The 15706-nt window shown below is 36.0% G+C and overlaps 1 protein-coding gene across 1 annotated transcript in view; it reads left to right on the top strand.

Annotated features, from left to right (window-relative positions):
* GMPS (guanine monophosphate synthase) overlaps positions 1–15706 on the top strand; it is a 73594-nt gene that overhangs the window by 42495 nt on the left and 15393 nt on the right. Inside the window, exons 6-10 of the mRNA XM_068970140.1 lie at positions 9441–9634; positions 9950–10115; positions 12118–12269; positions 13456–13629; positions 14982–15087. Of these exons, the coding sequence (XP_068826241.1) occupies positions 9441–9634; positions 9950–10115; positions 12118–12269; positions 13456–13629; positions 14982–15087 (792 nt within the window). The remainder of the gene's footprint in view (positions 1–9440; positions 9635–9949; positions 10116–12117; positions 12270–13455; positions 13630–14981; positions 15088–15706) is intronic.

The following is a 15706-nucleotide window of genomic DNA, read 5'->3' as shown; positions in this document are numbered from 1 at the left end:
TAAAGATACTGCAGGTGTCGTAAGGTCAATTGTTAATTCATGAAGGATATTTAATATTAGAAGGATTATCTAGAAGTCACTTACTAGTTTGCTCTGAAATACTTTAAAAATTGTTCATTCTACTATGCTTTTCAAACATAAATATATCTATTATAACTTGGGAAAATTTTGAGAACCATTTACCTCTCTAGCATGCTGTATTCATAATTGCCCTTTTAAAAAATGTCTCTTTTAGGTATAGATAGGCATGTATCTTGGATGTCTATAAAACATCAGACTAAGCATTCAGAACATTGCTCTGAACCAGGGTAACCTGTGGTCAAATCCAGCCTACAGACTGTTTTTTGTATGTTCAGGAACTAAGAATGCTTTTTATATTATTTACGGGTTATAATAAATGACAGGGACTGTATGCATACCTCTCACCAAGCTTAGTTTATAACATCCAGCCCTTTGTAGGAAGTTTGCCAGTTCATGCTCTAAACAATTTTTGTTCTATTTTTCTTGAAGAGGAGTTGATTTTCTGGCAGTTCATCATTTTTTTTACTTGCTTACTTGAATAATTGTAAATAATCACCAGTAATGCTGGATATATGTAAAAGAGAAAAAGTGGAGTTATCATAAAGTTGTTCTTTGTTATGTTACACCTAAAATGTTGGGGAAAAAAAATTTGTCAAGGATAAATTGAATTGAGTATTCTACCTGCAGTTACTTAATGGATTATTATATTGGCATAGGAATTATTAAGAATAGTTTGCTTTTTTGACAGGTTTCTATTTCTTATACAAGATCAACAGTGGTCAATGAGATTATATATTTTTATTCATTCAACAAATATTTGAGTACCCACATGTCCCAGGCATAGTTCTAGGTGCCAGTGAACAAAATGAACAATACCTCTGTTTAATGTTCTAGTTAGTGAGGCTGGGGCTGGGGGAGGGGTGGGACAGACAGTAACCAACCAGACAGTACAGAAAAAGTCAGTGCTTGACAGTGTTTGAATGCATTGAAAAAATAAAAAGATGAGAGTGTTATGGAATGTGTGATTTGGACTGTTAATCTTTTAGATAGGCTATTCAGAGATGGTGTTCCTATAGATGATACTAGACATGGAGGAAGTAGGTGCTTGGCCCTTTTGGATATTTGGGGAAAGAGTACATAGCAGTACAGAATTCCTGGGATGGGACCTTGTTTAAGGAACAGCAAGGAAACCACATGGGTAGAGCTGGGTAAGCATGGGGGCGTGTGGTAGAAGATAAGGTAGAGAGGCTGTTGGGAGCTAGAATCCCAGGACCTTTGAGGCCATTGTGAAAATGTTGGCTTTACTTATAGTGAGTGAAGATTTGAACAAAGGAGAGACATGATCTAATTTCAGGATTACCCTGGCTACAGAGGAGTAAAGAGACTGTTACATGTAGGAGCAGAGACCAGCTAGAAATCTGTTGTGGTAATCAGGAAAGGAGACTGTAAGGAGCAGAGTGGTAGAGGAATAAACGCTCAGGAGTGATTGGCTTCTCATATACATCTTGGACATATTTTGTTAGATTCATACCAAAATATTTCGTTTGGGAGTGTTAATGTTAATTGTATTTATAATTTAAATTCCACTTGTTCATTGCCGTATATGGTGAAGCCATGAACTTTTGTGTATTAACCTTCTGTCTGGCAACTCTGTTGTACTCACTTATTAGTTCTAGGAGTTTTTTGGTTGATTTTTTAAAATTTTATACATAGACACTCATGTCATCTGTGAACAAAGAGCATTTTATTTCCGTTTCCCCCCAATCTGTATGTCTTTTGTTTCCTTTTCTTATCCTATTGCATTAACTGGGACTTCTGTTATGATGTTGAAAAGCAGTGGATAGAGGGAACACCCTTGCTTTGTTCCTGATCTTAGTGGAAAAGTTTTGAGTTTCTCGTGGTTAAGTGTGATGTTAGTTGTAGGTTTTCAGAAAATACTCTTTGTCAACTTGAAGTCCCCCTCTGATCCTAGTCTCCTGAGAGTTATTATCATGACTGAGTATTCGGATATATTTCATATACTTTTTCTGCATTTATTGATATGATCATATAATTTTTCTTCCTTAGCCTATTGATATGATGGATTATAGTAATTGACTCTTATTTCTGACAGAGGGATTTTGAAATATCTAATTGCAGTAGTGGATTCATGTATTTCTCCTTACAATTATATCTGTTTTTTCCTTACGTATTTTGATGCTTTCCTATTAGGTGCTTATATATGAAGGATTATTATGTCTTCTTTAGGAATGGATTCCTTTATCATTATATGTATGCCCCTCTTTATCCCTGATAAACTTTCCTTCTCTCTTTTTTTTCTTTTTAAATTATGAAAATATGATAACACATTTATAAGAGACTTGGAAAAATACAGAATGAAGTTATATATAGTTCTACCATACAAATATTTTTTAAGTAGATAAATTAAAGTTTTTAGTTGCAGTATCAAAAGTCTCAAAAATTAAGAGTGAATATACAGGGAAGTAGAAGGATATAGTAGACCTGAAAAGCACCATGAACCAATTCAGCATAATTAAGATTTATACAATTTTCACACAACAGATATAAATTCTATTCCAAGTTCCCATAGACTGTAAAGTAGGAGACACTGGAACATATCCAGGGAATAAAACAAGGTGCAAAAATTTTGTGGTCTTAAGGTATTGAAATCATATAGAGTCTGTTCTCTTACCACTGTGGAATTGTGTCAGAAATCAGTATCAAAAGACATTTGAAAATAACTCACATGTTTTCAAGTGCAATATGACATTTACCAAGAGAGATCATTGGATCTAGCCATGAAAAGCCTCAAAGAAGTTGAAGACTGAAAAAACACAGAATAATTGCAAAGAGGAAAGCATTTATATGAGAAATTAATCCTGGTAACTTTTCTTGGCTGAAGTCTACTCTGACACTGATGCATCTACTCGTGTTATCTTTTTATTTATTTATTCGTGGCCGTGCTGGGGCTTCGTTGTGGTGAATGAGCTTCTCATTGCAGAGAACACGGGCTCTAGGACACTTGGGCTCAGGGGTTGCAGCTCACAGGTTCTGGAGTGTGGGTTCGTTAGTTGCGGCGCACAGGCTTATTTGCCCATTGGTATATGGAATCTTCCCAAATGAAGGATTGAACCGATGTCCTCTTCATTGGCAGGTGGATTCTTAACCACTGGACCACCAGGAAGGTTTCTCATGCTATCTTTTAATTAGTGTTATCGTGACATATCTTTCTCTGTCCATTTACTTTTGATCTGGGTTTTTATATTTAAAGTGGGTTTCTTGTAGACAATATATATAATTTATGTTTTCTTTCTTGATCCACTGTGACAGTCTGTCTTTTAATTGGTACATTTAGACTATTGGAGTTTAAAGGGATTGTTGATAGTGTTGGATTAATATCCATCAGATCTATTGTTTTCTATTTATTGTCCTTGTTCTTTGTTCATATTATTTTTGTCTTTTTCTACCTTTTGTGCTTTTAATTGATCATTTTATATGGTCTGATTTTCTCTTTCTTTGCATGTCAGTTATATCTCTTTTTTTACATTTTCTAAGAAAAAGTTGCCCATGATTTTACACTATACATTTGCAACTAACCCAAATTCACTTTCAAATAACACTGTACCATTTCACAGGTAGTGTACCTTATCGTAGCAAAATAAACATGATTTTTTTCCTCGCATCTCTTGTACATTGCTGTCTTCATTTCACTTAAAAGTAAGCATGAATAATATGTCTCTATATAAGCATACATAATTATATCATTGTTGCTATTATTTTGAATGAAGTTATCTATTAGCTCAATTAGGAAGAAGAAAGTTTTTATTTTACTTCGTTTATTCTTCCTCTCCTCTTTTTTATGTGGATCCAAGTTTCTGATCTTTATCACTTTCCTTCTCTCTAAAGAACTTCTTTTAACATTTCTTGCAGAGCAGCCTGTTGGCAACAGATGGTCTCAGGTTTTGTTTGAAACTTTTATATTTTTCCTGAACTTTTTGGAGGATAAGTTCTCAAGGCACAGAATTCTAGGTTAGTGGTTTTTTCCCCCCAACATTTTTTAAAAAATTAACTTTTTTAGCTTTATTGAGGTATAATCAGCAAAATTGTAAAATATTTGAAGTGTACAATGTGATGATTTGATAAAGTGAAGTTGCTCAGTCATGTCTGCCTCTTTGCGACCCCATGGACTGTAGCGTACCAGGCTCTTCTGTCCATGGGATTTTCCAGGCAAGAGTACTGCAGTGGGTTGCCATTTCCTTCTCCAGGAGATCTTCCCGAACCCAGGGATTGAACCCGGGTCTCCCGCATTGTAGGCAGATGCTTTAGCGTCTGAGCCACCAGGGAAGTCCCCTGATATACATTATGAAAAGATTTTCCCCATTGAGTTAATTAACCATCCATCAACTCACATACAGTTGATCCTTGAACAACACAGTTTTGAACTGTGTGGGTCACCTTATATGTGGATTTTTTCACTAAATATGTGCTTCAGTACTACATGATCTGGGTTGGTTGAAACCGTGGATGTGGAACTGCAGATCCAGAGGCCTGACTGTAAAGTTATGCACAGATTTTTGACTGCACTGAGGGTAGGTAACTAACCCTTGAATTGTTCAAGGGTCAACTATATTTACTTTTTTGGGGGTAAGAACATTTAAATTCTGCTCTCTTAACACTGTATTGGATCACTGAAATTTGCTATCAGCTATAATTACCATATTTATTATACATTAGGTCCTCAGACCTTATTCATCTTAAAATCAAGAATTTGTACCCTTTAACCATCTCTCCCTATTCCCCTTGTTCCCTCACCCCTAGGTCACCACGTTTGTACCTTCCATTTTTGATAGAGGTTGAATTGAATCTGTAGATTACTTTGGGTAGAACTGACTTTTTGAAAAATACCTTTTTTTTTTTTGATGTGGACCATTTTTAAAGTCCTTATTGAATTTGTTACAACATTACTTTTGGGTTTTTTTGGCCACAAGACGTATGTGGGATCTTATCTCCCTGACCAAGGATCAAAGCGGCACACACTTCCTGCACTGAAAGGTGAAGTCTTGACTGCTGGACTGCCAGCAAAGTCCCTAGAATTGACGTTTTAACAATATATTAGTGATTCATCTAATCCATGAACATGGAATATCTTTTTATTTGTGCCTTCTTCAGTTTCTTTCATCAAGGTCTTACAGTGTTAAGTGTACAGATCTTTTACCTTTTTTGGTTAAATTTATTCCTAAGTGTTTTATTCTTTTTGAATTTGTTGATGGGAGTGTTTTCTTAATTTCTTTGGCTGATAGTTTGTTGTTACACAGAGCGTAGATTTATGAATATTGATTATGTATCCTGCAATCTTGTTGAAATAATTAGTTCTAATGCCATTTTAGTAGAGTCTCTAGGTTTTTCTAGATCCAGTGTTGTGTCATCTGCAAATAGAGACAGTTTACTTATTACTTTTAATTTGGATAATTGTATTTCTTTTTCTGGCCTGACTGGTCTGGCTTGGACTTCCAGTACTTTGTTGAATTCTTGACTTGTTCAAGTACTTTGTTGAATTCTTGACTTGTTCCTGATCTTAGAGGAAAAGCTTTTCATCACTGAGTAGGTTAACTGTGGGCTCATTGTATATGGCCTTTATTATATTGAGGTATGTTCCTTCTGTACCCAGTTTGTTGAGAGTTTTTATCATGTGTGATGTTGAATTTTATCTGTTGCTTTTTCTGTGTCTATTGAGATGACCATATTATTTTTATCCTTCATTTCGTTAATATGGTATATCACATTGATTGGCAGATGTTAGACTATCCCTGCATCCCTGGAATAAATCCCACTTATTATGGTGTATGATCTTTTTAATGTATTGTATTTGATTTGCTAATATATTGTTGAGGATTTTTGCAGCATGGTTTATCAGAGAAATTGGCCTATAATTTTCTTTTTTTGGTAGTCTTTTCTTGTCTGGCTGTTGTATCAGAATATTGCTAGTCTCGTGGAATGTGTTTGGAAGTGTTCCTTCTTCTTCTATTTCTCATGAGTTGTTTATTAATTCTTCTTTAAATGTTTGGTAGAACTCACTGGTAAAGGCATCTGGTTTTGCAACCTTTGGGGAGGTATTTGATTATTGATTCAATCTCCTTACTTAAAATGAGTCCATTCAGATTTTCTGTTGCTTCATGATTTAGTCTTGGTAAGTTACATGTTTCTAGGAATTTACCCATTTCTTCTAAAGTTTTTCAGTTTGTTGGTATATCATTGTTCATAGTATTTGTGTGGTATCGGTTGTAATGTCTCCTTTTTCATTTCTAATTTTGAGTTCTCTCTTTTTCTTAGGAAGTCTGGCTAGAGGTTTATCTATCTTTTCAGAAAACTATCTCTTATTTTCATCTTTTTAAAAATCATCATTTGTCTGTTTATTTCTGCTCTGATCTTCATTAACTTTGGGCTTAGTTCCTCTTCTGTTTTCTAGTTCTTTGAAGTTATTAGGTTGTTTAAGGCCTGACCTTTTTTTGGATGTGGGCATTTATCTCTGTGAACTTCCCCCTTAGAATTGCTTTTGGCATATACTGTAAGTTTTGGTTGTTTGGTTTTCATTTTTCTTTGTCTCAAGATTTTAAAATTGCTCTCTTGGTTCCTTCTTTGACCTGTTAGTTTCTCAGGAGCATGTAGTTTAATTGTCACATATTTGTGAATTTTCCAGTTTTCTTCTTGTAATTTCTACTTCCATCATTGTGGTCAGAAAAGATACTTGATTATCATTTCAGTCTTCTTGAATTTAGTATGACTTGTTTTGTGGCCAAACGTGGTTTATTCTGGAGAATGTTCCAACTCTGCTTGAGAAGAATACGTGTTTCTTTCCACATTTTACGTATTTCAGTCTACTCTCACTTCCCTGGTTTCCAGTCAGTTGGTTGTATCAATAATTCTTATCTTTCCTCTATAAGTGAGGCTTCCCCCCTCACCCCCCGCCCCCGGCTTCTTTCAAACTGTTTTTTCTTTGATTGTAGTTTGTAAATCATATGCCTAGGTGTAATTTTTTTCTTTTTGTATTTATGCTGCTCAGTGTTTTCTGAGCTTCCTGGGTTAGTTTGGTGTCTTATATTAATTTCAGGGGAAATTCTCATTCATTATGGTTTTAAATATCCTGTTCCTCTTTCTCTTTCTTCTAGAAGATCCATTGTTTATGTTATTTGTACTTGTGTCACAGTTCCTGGATGTTCTGTTTTTTGTTTTTTTTTCCAGTGTTTTTTTCTTTTCGGTTTTCAGTGTGAGCAATTTTTATTGAGTTATCTCCTAGCTTAGAGAGTATTTCTCAAGCCACGTCCAGTCTGTTGATAAGCCCATCAAAGACATTTGTTACAGTGTTTTTGATCCCTTGAATCATTTTGGTCCCTTGGAGAATTTCCAACTCTCTGCTTACATTGCCCGGTTCTTCTTGCATACTCTACTTTATCCATGTGAGCCCTTAGCTTCTTCATAATACTTATTTTAAATTCCCAAGCTGATAATTCCAATATCTCTGCAGTATCTGAGTCTCTTCTAACACTTGATCTATCTCTTCAAACCTATTTTTTCCCTTTTAGTGTCTCTTGTACTTTTTTCTTGCTAGCTTGACATGATGTACTGGGTACAAGGAATCGCTGTAGAAGGCAAGGTGTTGGGGAAAGGGAGAGTGTCCTGTGGCCTATGAGCAGGTCTCAGTCTTAGTGAACCTGTGGCTCTGGGCTGTAGATTTAATGAGTGTTTTCAGTGTTTCCCGCTGTTAGATGGGACAGGAGGACTAGAATGGGCTAGGGTTGGGTGTTTTCTTTTCTCCCAAGTCAATTTGGTTCTGATAAAACCCTGTCATATTAGACTGGTTAAATAGCTTCTCCTGAGAGTAGAAGCCTTATTAAGAAGAAAAGAATGGCTTGGTGTATTTCAAAATGTTTTCTTTTTCCCTCCCCTTTTGGAAGCACAAGGGGATTTTCCTCTAATACTCACTGTGAGAACTTAGTCAAGCTACTGGAGAGTGTGGGGATCCCAGATGACTGGGTCTTCCTGGACATTTTATCTCTCAGATTTGTCCATGCTGAGCCTCCAGTGATATCAATTATAGTTCAGGTTTCCCTACCTCAGCAATGGTGCCTATAGAGGTTTGCAATCATGGAGTTCTCCAGTAAGTTGTGATTCTCTGTATTTACGTGTCAGTCTCTCTAAGGGTATTTAATCAGCTTTTTACTTGTTGTTAGAACATAGTGGTGTCTTCTAGCTTCTTACATATGCTGGTCTGGAAACCAGAAGTTAGACTGGGTTCTGGTCTGTTTTGAAGGCAGAAACAAAGGATTTGCTCTGGAGTGGGAAGGAGAGAATAGAGTCCAATTTTAACTTCCAAGTGTTTCAGCCTGAGCAACGAGATGATGGTTTCTGTTTACCTGATGTGAAAGAATGAAGTAATTTGGGTTTGTATATTAAATTTAAGGTTTCTTATTAAACATTGAAATGAAGGTGTGAATAGGCAGTTTTGTGTATTTTTGAGTAGGAGTGTAGAAGAGAAAACTGGACTGGAGGAATAAATTTAGGGGTATACCAACATATAGGTAACATTCAAGGTCATGAGAGTTTGGAATCATTCAGCATGTATAGATGAGAAATTTAAGGACTGAATATTGGTTGACTTTCATGTGTAGAGATGTATAAGATGAGGAACCAACAAGGAAGGTTCAGCATTAGACAGTGAAATAAGGAATGAACCAGGAGAGTGGTATCTGAGAAGCCAAGTAAAGAAAGTGTGAGCTTCCCTAGAAGAGGAGAATGAGTGTAAGTTTGGGAGTTTAGCAAGCCTGATTTATCTACTTAGTTAGCTGGGGATACTGGCAAGTTTCTTGATATCTCAGAGCCATAGATAGCGGGTAGTGTTACATGTACATGTTAAACATCTAGCCTATTGTCTGCTGCTTTGTAGATGATAATTTGTCAGAAGCCCATTAGTCAAGTAAGTGGAGTTATATTCATGGTTAATAGTATGCAAGAAAGAAACACTTAGGATATTCTGATAGGTTTAATGTATGAGGATTTTCTAATATAGAAAATTGGTAGCTGCACATTGCATGTTGAAGGCATATGAGACTGAGATCTAAAACTGAGTTACCCTTGCATTAAATAGACAAAATGATTGCAGTAACCTGGGTGGAGAACTGAGGATACTGTGAAGTGATGTCGCAGCCATGTAGTTCATTAATTGCTATATGAGGGAAGACCTTATAAAGCCAGATCATGGCAATGTAGTTTTTATTTGAATTTTTTTTTCCCCATAGCTAAAAATCCACTAATTTGAATCAGTTTCCACATTTATGGAGGAAGAAATTGTGAGGAATTACTGTGGGTGCTGAGTATTTTCAGTATGAAAAAAAAAATTATTTATGATTATTTTCTCTATAAAGGTATAGCAAATGAATCTAAAAAATTATATGGAGCCCAGTTCCACCCTGAAGTTGGCCTTACAGAAAATGGGAAAGTAATACTGAAGAATTTCCTCTACGATATAGCTGGGTGCAGTGGGACCTTCACTGTGCAGAACAGAGAAATTGAGTGCATTCGAGAGATCAAAGAGAGAGTGGGCACATCAAAAGTTTTGGTAAGCAGTTTACATCTGAAAGTCTAAAACTTTGTGCCAGTAATGTTAGACTCAAGGTTGACTTACTTAGCATAGCCCTTACATTTTGACTGGGTGATAGGTGTTTTTGAGTTGCCCTGTTTCAGAGTGCTTTTTCAGTTACCATACATATTTTTAATACAAACCAGGGATTGAACCCGAGCCCTTAGCAGTGAGAGCATGGAGTCCTAACCACTGGACCACCAGGGAATTCCCCAGTGTTTTTAGGTAGTGATTTAAGCTCTTACCATCTTTGTGCTTATTTTACTCAATTTGACTTTTCATTTCACCCTGTAGGTTTTACTCAGTGGTGGAGTAGACTCAACAGTTTGTACAGCTTTGTTAAATCGTGCTTTGAACCAAGATCAAGTCATTGCTGTGCACATTGATAATGGCTTTATGAGAAAACGAGAAAGTCAGTCTGTTGAAGAGGGCCTCAAAAAGCTTGGAATTCAAGTCAAAGGTATTGATGAACTCCCGAAAATTTAACCTACATATCAGGACTTGTTTAATCAAATCTAGCTTGTGATTAAATTAACCAAGTAAGAGTTTTCCCAGTAATCAAGTACAGTTTTCCCAGTAAACTTATGGTTGAAATGTTTTTTATTTTTACATTGTAATTACTTCTGGTTCAAGAGGGGCCACAGTATAAATTTTGAAAACTGATTACTCTTAATGTTATATATAGATGAATAAGTTAACCATTTTCCAGCCACCATTCTGTTCTTTCTATTCATCTTCTTAGGCCTTAACTGCTTTTACATTTATGGATATCATCTGCACTTTTATAAAAAAAGATGTAAGCCATAGTTATACTGAAATTAAATTAGTAGTTTAATGATATAAACTGTGTATTGACTTAATTGGAATTGATGCCAAAAAGTTGAGTGTAAAATGAAGACTTGTATAGTTAAACATGAAGTAAAAATGAGTCTATTTCTTTCTTCTTTGGAAATATCACTAAAATAACAATACAGGCATAAAACAAGTGTAATGCCAGAAGGATGAGGAATAGAGAGGAGGTGATAATAGCAGTCTAATGGTTTCAACAAAATGTTGGAAAGTGGAAAGCAGATGATTTATACAGGTTTTCTCTGATAACCTAATGAAGCTTAAATTTTAGGACTACTCACCAGCCAGGCCTTTCCCAAAATCTGGGAAATGACCCTATCAGTATCTTCTCATAGTTACACATGAAGTTTGAAGTAAGGTATTTTAATAATTTATAGTTAATTTACTTTGTCTTTCTCCTCTTTCTCTCTTTTGGGTGGTTTTATAGTGGCTGCAGGCATTTGGGAATTATGCTAAGAAAACATCAAGTTGGGGATACATTTAGTTTGGATTTGGTGCTATATTTGTGATTTGCAGTAGTTTCTGTGTATAGTGGGTAGTTTGTCTTAGCCCTCGGAGTATTGAGTGATTTGTTATTCCTTTTCTTGAAAGGGCCCTCTGAATTGTTTAGTTTCAGCCCCACAGAAACTTGCATCCATCTTTGTTAACTGAGGTGGTAGGATGGAGGACTCAGAACCTTGGGGAAGGGTTCCGGGAAGGAAGCCCAGCAAAAGGCAGGGCTTCGGGGAAGCTCAGGAGTTGGGAACACTGGCTGCCTCACAGGGCCTGCTCACTGGGTCAGCCTAGAACATGTTAGATCAAAGTCTGAGAAGCAGTTACTTTTCCCTTTAAACAGGAACACAGCTGCTGCTGTCCTTCATTAGAAGACCATGGATTTATTCTCTAGACTCTAGGCTAAACAAGAGAGGCTTTGGACTTGGGCATGTCAATACCAGGCATAGTTGAAGGTGGAAGGAAGATTGTATGTTAAAAACAGTAACATTAAGGAAAAGCCTTATGTACTGAATGATATCTCTTCCCCTCCACTGGCCACTTCCTCTATGCAGGCTATCAGAATGCTAAGAAACAGGAAATTAGAGGTGTCTTCTGTGGGTAATTGACCAGCTTGAGAGAAAGACCTACAAATTCAGTAAAGTGAAGTAGCCAGCTGCTTTGGCATCTTGTAGAGAAGCCCTTTTTTTTTTTTTTAAACTTTACTCTTTAAAAGGACAGCCAAGGATCACTAAGAGTATGTTTTTAGACATTAGTTTTTCACTGGACTGGTCACTGCAGTTCCAAGGACTTTGATCCCTGTATATGTACCGCTGCTTTGACTCCCTTTGAGGGATTTTTCTTGTGGCTCTGGTGAAGCACTGAATAGAGGGAAAGCAATTAGCATAATTTGTGATAATATGGTCTTAGATAGTAAAATGTCGCAGAATTCTCAAAGGAACAAAACTCAGTGAGTTGCCCGTATATCAGATCATTTGTAGTTCTGGAATATGTAGGCAGTTTAAGGAGAGAATCAGAGGATCCTTATAGGTTGGGTTTTTTTTTTTTTTTTGTAGTTGATCTACTACTTACTATTTTCAAAAATCTGTTAGTTTAAAATATGCTTCTCTCCTCTTCCCCAGTGATAAATGCTGCTCATTCTTTCTACAATGGAACAACAACTCTACCAATATCAGATGAAGACAGAACTCCACGAAAGAGAATTAGCAAAACGTTAAATATGACTACAAGTCCTGAGGAGAAGAGAAAAATCATTGGGGATACTTTTGTTAAGGTACTTTTAAAATAGTCTCAGTGTGTGCTATTTTAAATGTGAATTTTAGTATTTTTTCCTTGTCATTATACCAAATAGTCAAATTTTGTGACTAATTTTGATTCTTTTTTTGGCTAAGAGTTTTACTGTGTTTTGCTATTACACTGAGTAATAGGAACTATTTTATGTTTTAAAAAATATGCATTTACATTGTCAGGCTGTTGTTTTAATTGCTTAAGAATAGATCTCTTTCCCAGCATCAGAGTCTTTTCCAGTGAGTCAGCTCTTCACATCAGGTGGCCAAAGTATTGGAGTTTCAGCTTCAACATCAGTCCTTCCAATGAATATTCACGGCTGATTTCCTTTAGGATGGACTGGTTAGATCTCCTTGCAGTCCAAGGGACTCTTCAAGAGTCTTCTCCAACACCACAGTTCAAAAGCATCAGTTCTTCAGCACTCAGCTTTCTTTATAGTCTAACTCCCACATCCATACATGACCACTGGAAAAACCATAGCTTTGACTAGACGGACCTTTGTTGACAAAGTAATGTCTCTGCTTTTTAATATGCTATCTAGGTTGGTCATAACTTTTCTTCGAAGGAGTAAGTATCTTTTAATTTCATGACTGCAATCACCATCTATAGTGATTTTGGAGCCCAGAAATAAAAAGTCAGCCACTGTTTCCCCATCTGTTTGTCATGAAGTGATGGGACCGGATGCCATGATCTTAGTTTTCTGAATATTGAGCTTTAAGCCAACTTTTTCACTCTCCTCTTTCACTTTCATCAAGAGGCTCTTTAGTTCTTCTTCACTTTCTGCCATAAGGGTGGTGTCATATGCATATCTGAGGTTATCGATATTTCTCCCATTCCAGCTTGTGCTTCCTCCAGCCCATGTACTCTGCATATAAGTTAAATAAGCAGGGTGACAATATACAGCCTTGACGTACTCCTTTTCCTATTTGGAACCAGTCTGTTGTTACATGTCCAGTTCTAACTGTTGCTTCTTGACCTGCATACAGATTTCTCAAGAGGCAGGTCAGGTGGTCTGATATTCCTATCTCTTTCAGAATTTGTCCTTAAAGGAGTTTAATTTCAGGGTTGGTGGATTTCATCTCCTGATTAGTACTGCAAAAGGAAGCTGAAATTTTGCTGTCTTGAAAAAAAATTTGTTTCTTAAAAGGTTGTTTTACTCCTGTTGATTATAGATTGCCAATGAAGTAATTGGAGAAATGAACTTGAAACCAGAGGAGGTTTTCCTTGCCCAAGGTACTTTACGGCCTGATCTAATTGAAAGTGCATCTCTTGTTGCAAGTGGCAAAGCTGAACTCATCAAAACCCATCACAATGACACAGAACTTATCAGAAAGTTGAGAGAGGAGGTAAAAGCTTTTGAAATCTTTACCATAAAGCCTCTTTCCCTCCTTCACCATTTTTAAGTGTACAGTTTAATAGTTTTCAGTATATTTGTATTGTTGTGAAACAGATCTGCATAAGTTTTTCATTTTGCAAAACTGAAAGTCTGTACCTGTTGAACAACAGCTACGCTTTTCTGCCTCTCTCTAACCCCTGATAATCTACCATTCTACTCTTTGTTTCAATGAATTTGACTGCTTTAAATACCTCTTAGAAGGGGAATCATAGTTTTTGTTTTTTTGTGTGTGACTGGCTTATTTCACTTAGTGTAAGTCCTCAAGGTTCATCCATGTAGCATGTGATAGGGTTTCTTTCCTTTTTAAGCTGAATAATGCTCTATTGTATGTATGTACACATATCACCAATGGGCATTTGGATTACTTCCACTTTTTGGTTGCTGTGAACTTTGCTGTGCTGCTGTAAACATGGGTTTGCAAATGTCTCTTTGAGCCCCTGCTTCATTTCTTTTGGATATGTACTAAGAAGTGGGATATCTGAGTCTTAACGATAGTTTTATTTTTAGTTTTTTTGAGGAACTTCCTTAATGTCTCATCAGCAGCTATACTGTATTAAAATCCTACCAATAGTGCAAAAAGCTTCCTATTTCTTTGTACCTTGCCCAACACTTGTTATTTTCTATTCTTTTTTTTAAAGTAGCCATCCTAATGGATGTGAATTACCTGTCCCTTTTAATTATTTTAGGCATCCTAGTAGATGTGAAGTGATAGGTATCTCATTGTGGTTTTGATTTGCATTTCCCTAATTGGCTGAAGATGTCAGTCACCTTTTATGTGCTTATTGGCTATTTGTATATCTTTGGAGAAAAATCTATTCAGATCTTTTGCCCATTTTTAAATTGGTTTATTTATCTTTTTATTGTTGAATTTCATGTGTTCTTTATGTAGTCTGTAGTCTGGTTACTGGTTATTAGATACATGATTTGCCTTCTGTGGGTTGTCTTTTCACTTTCTTGATGGTATCATTTGGAGAGTTTTAATTTTTAAACACCAGTATGTTTTCTGATTGACTTATATTACAATGAGAACTAGATCAGAGATATGTGGGTAGGTTTTCTCTGCTTTTTGTCTGTTTAAAAGGTTTGTGTTTAAAATGTATCTCAAAGAGATATATAAAAATCACTAAAATATCTAATTCCTTAAAAAGACAAAGGAAGAAATACTTTAAAAGATGAAGTTTTAAAAATGATTTTTAAAGGTAAAAGACAACAGGAAAAGTGAGTAATTTGTTGTTCTTTGTTTTTCGTGTCATTTTGGTTACTATTATAATTTGTATTAATTGGCCTTTTTCTCTTATGTAGGGAAAAGTAATAGAGCCTTTGAAAGATTTTCATAAGGATGAAGTAAGAATCTTAGGCAGAGAACTTGGACTTCCAGAAGAGTTAGTTTCCAGGCATCCGTTTCCAGGTAAGAAATGGAGTTCTGTTTGGTTTGCCATTGTCTTCATGTTGAACGAGAATCAATTCAAACATGTTTTGAAGTAATTTATCATCTTAGAGATTATGTAACTTGAAAGAAAGGAAAGGATGGGTAGGGAATAAACATTCTTTTTAGTGCCTACTGTATATATTTCATTTTATTAAATCCTCATTTTTTTATTATATATATATGTAAATGTTGCATTATCCTTGTGGAAATAGGTTGACATGTAATGTTGCCATCAGATAAGAAAACCAAGAAATATTTTAATAACATTGCCATATAATTCTCAGAACTTGGGTTTTTATGTTCTTTCTACTATACCATGATGTATTCCAGATAGTAATTAACTGGAAATAAGAGAAGTGTGACGCAAAGTAGCAAACTGAATGCTTTACCAGTGGCAACCCAGAACTGTCCCCTCGCCCTGCATCTTGTAGGGAGGCAGGGAGTTTTTTGCTGCTGTGTTTTAAAAGCTGGAACTGGATTGTGCCATATTTCCCATTGCTGCTGAAACCACCCATAGAAGACACGCTGCCTTTGTGCATTGTCACTTATCTTAATGTCAGTCCTTTGCTTTACATGACATAAAATAAGTTGGTTCTGT

This window comes from Capricornis sumatraensis, chromosome 1, assembly GCF_032405125.1.
Source record: "Capricornis sumatraensis isolate serow.1 chromosome 1, serow.2, whole genome shotgun sequence".
Lineage (NCBI taxonomy): Eukaryota > Metazoa > Chordata > Mammalia > Artiodactyla > Bovidae > Capricornis > Capricornis sumatraensis.
Note: the sequence above shows the minus strand (reverse complement) of the source record. Positions and strands in the feature narration are given on the sequence as shown.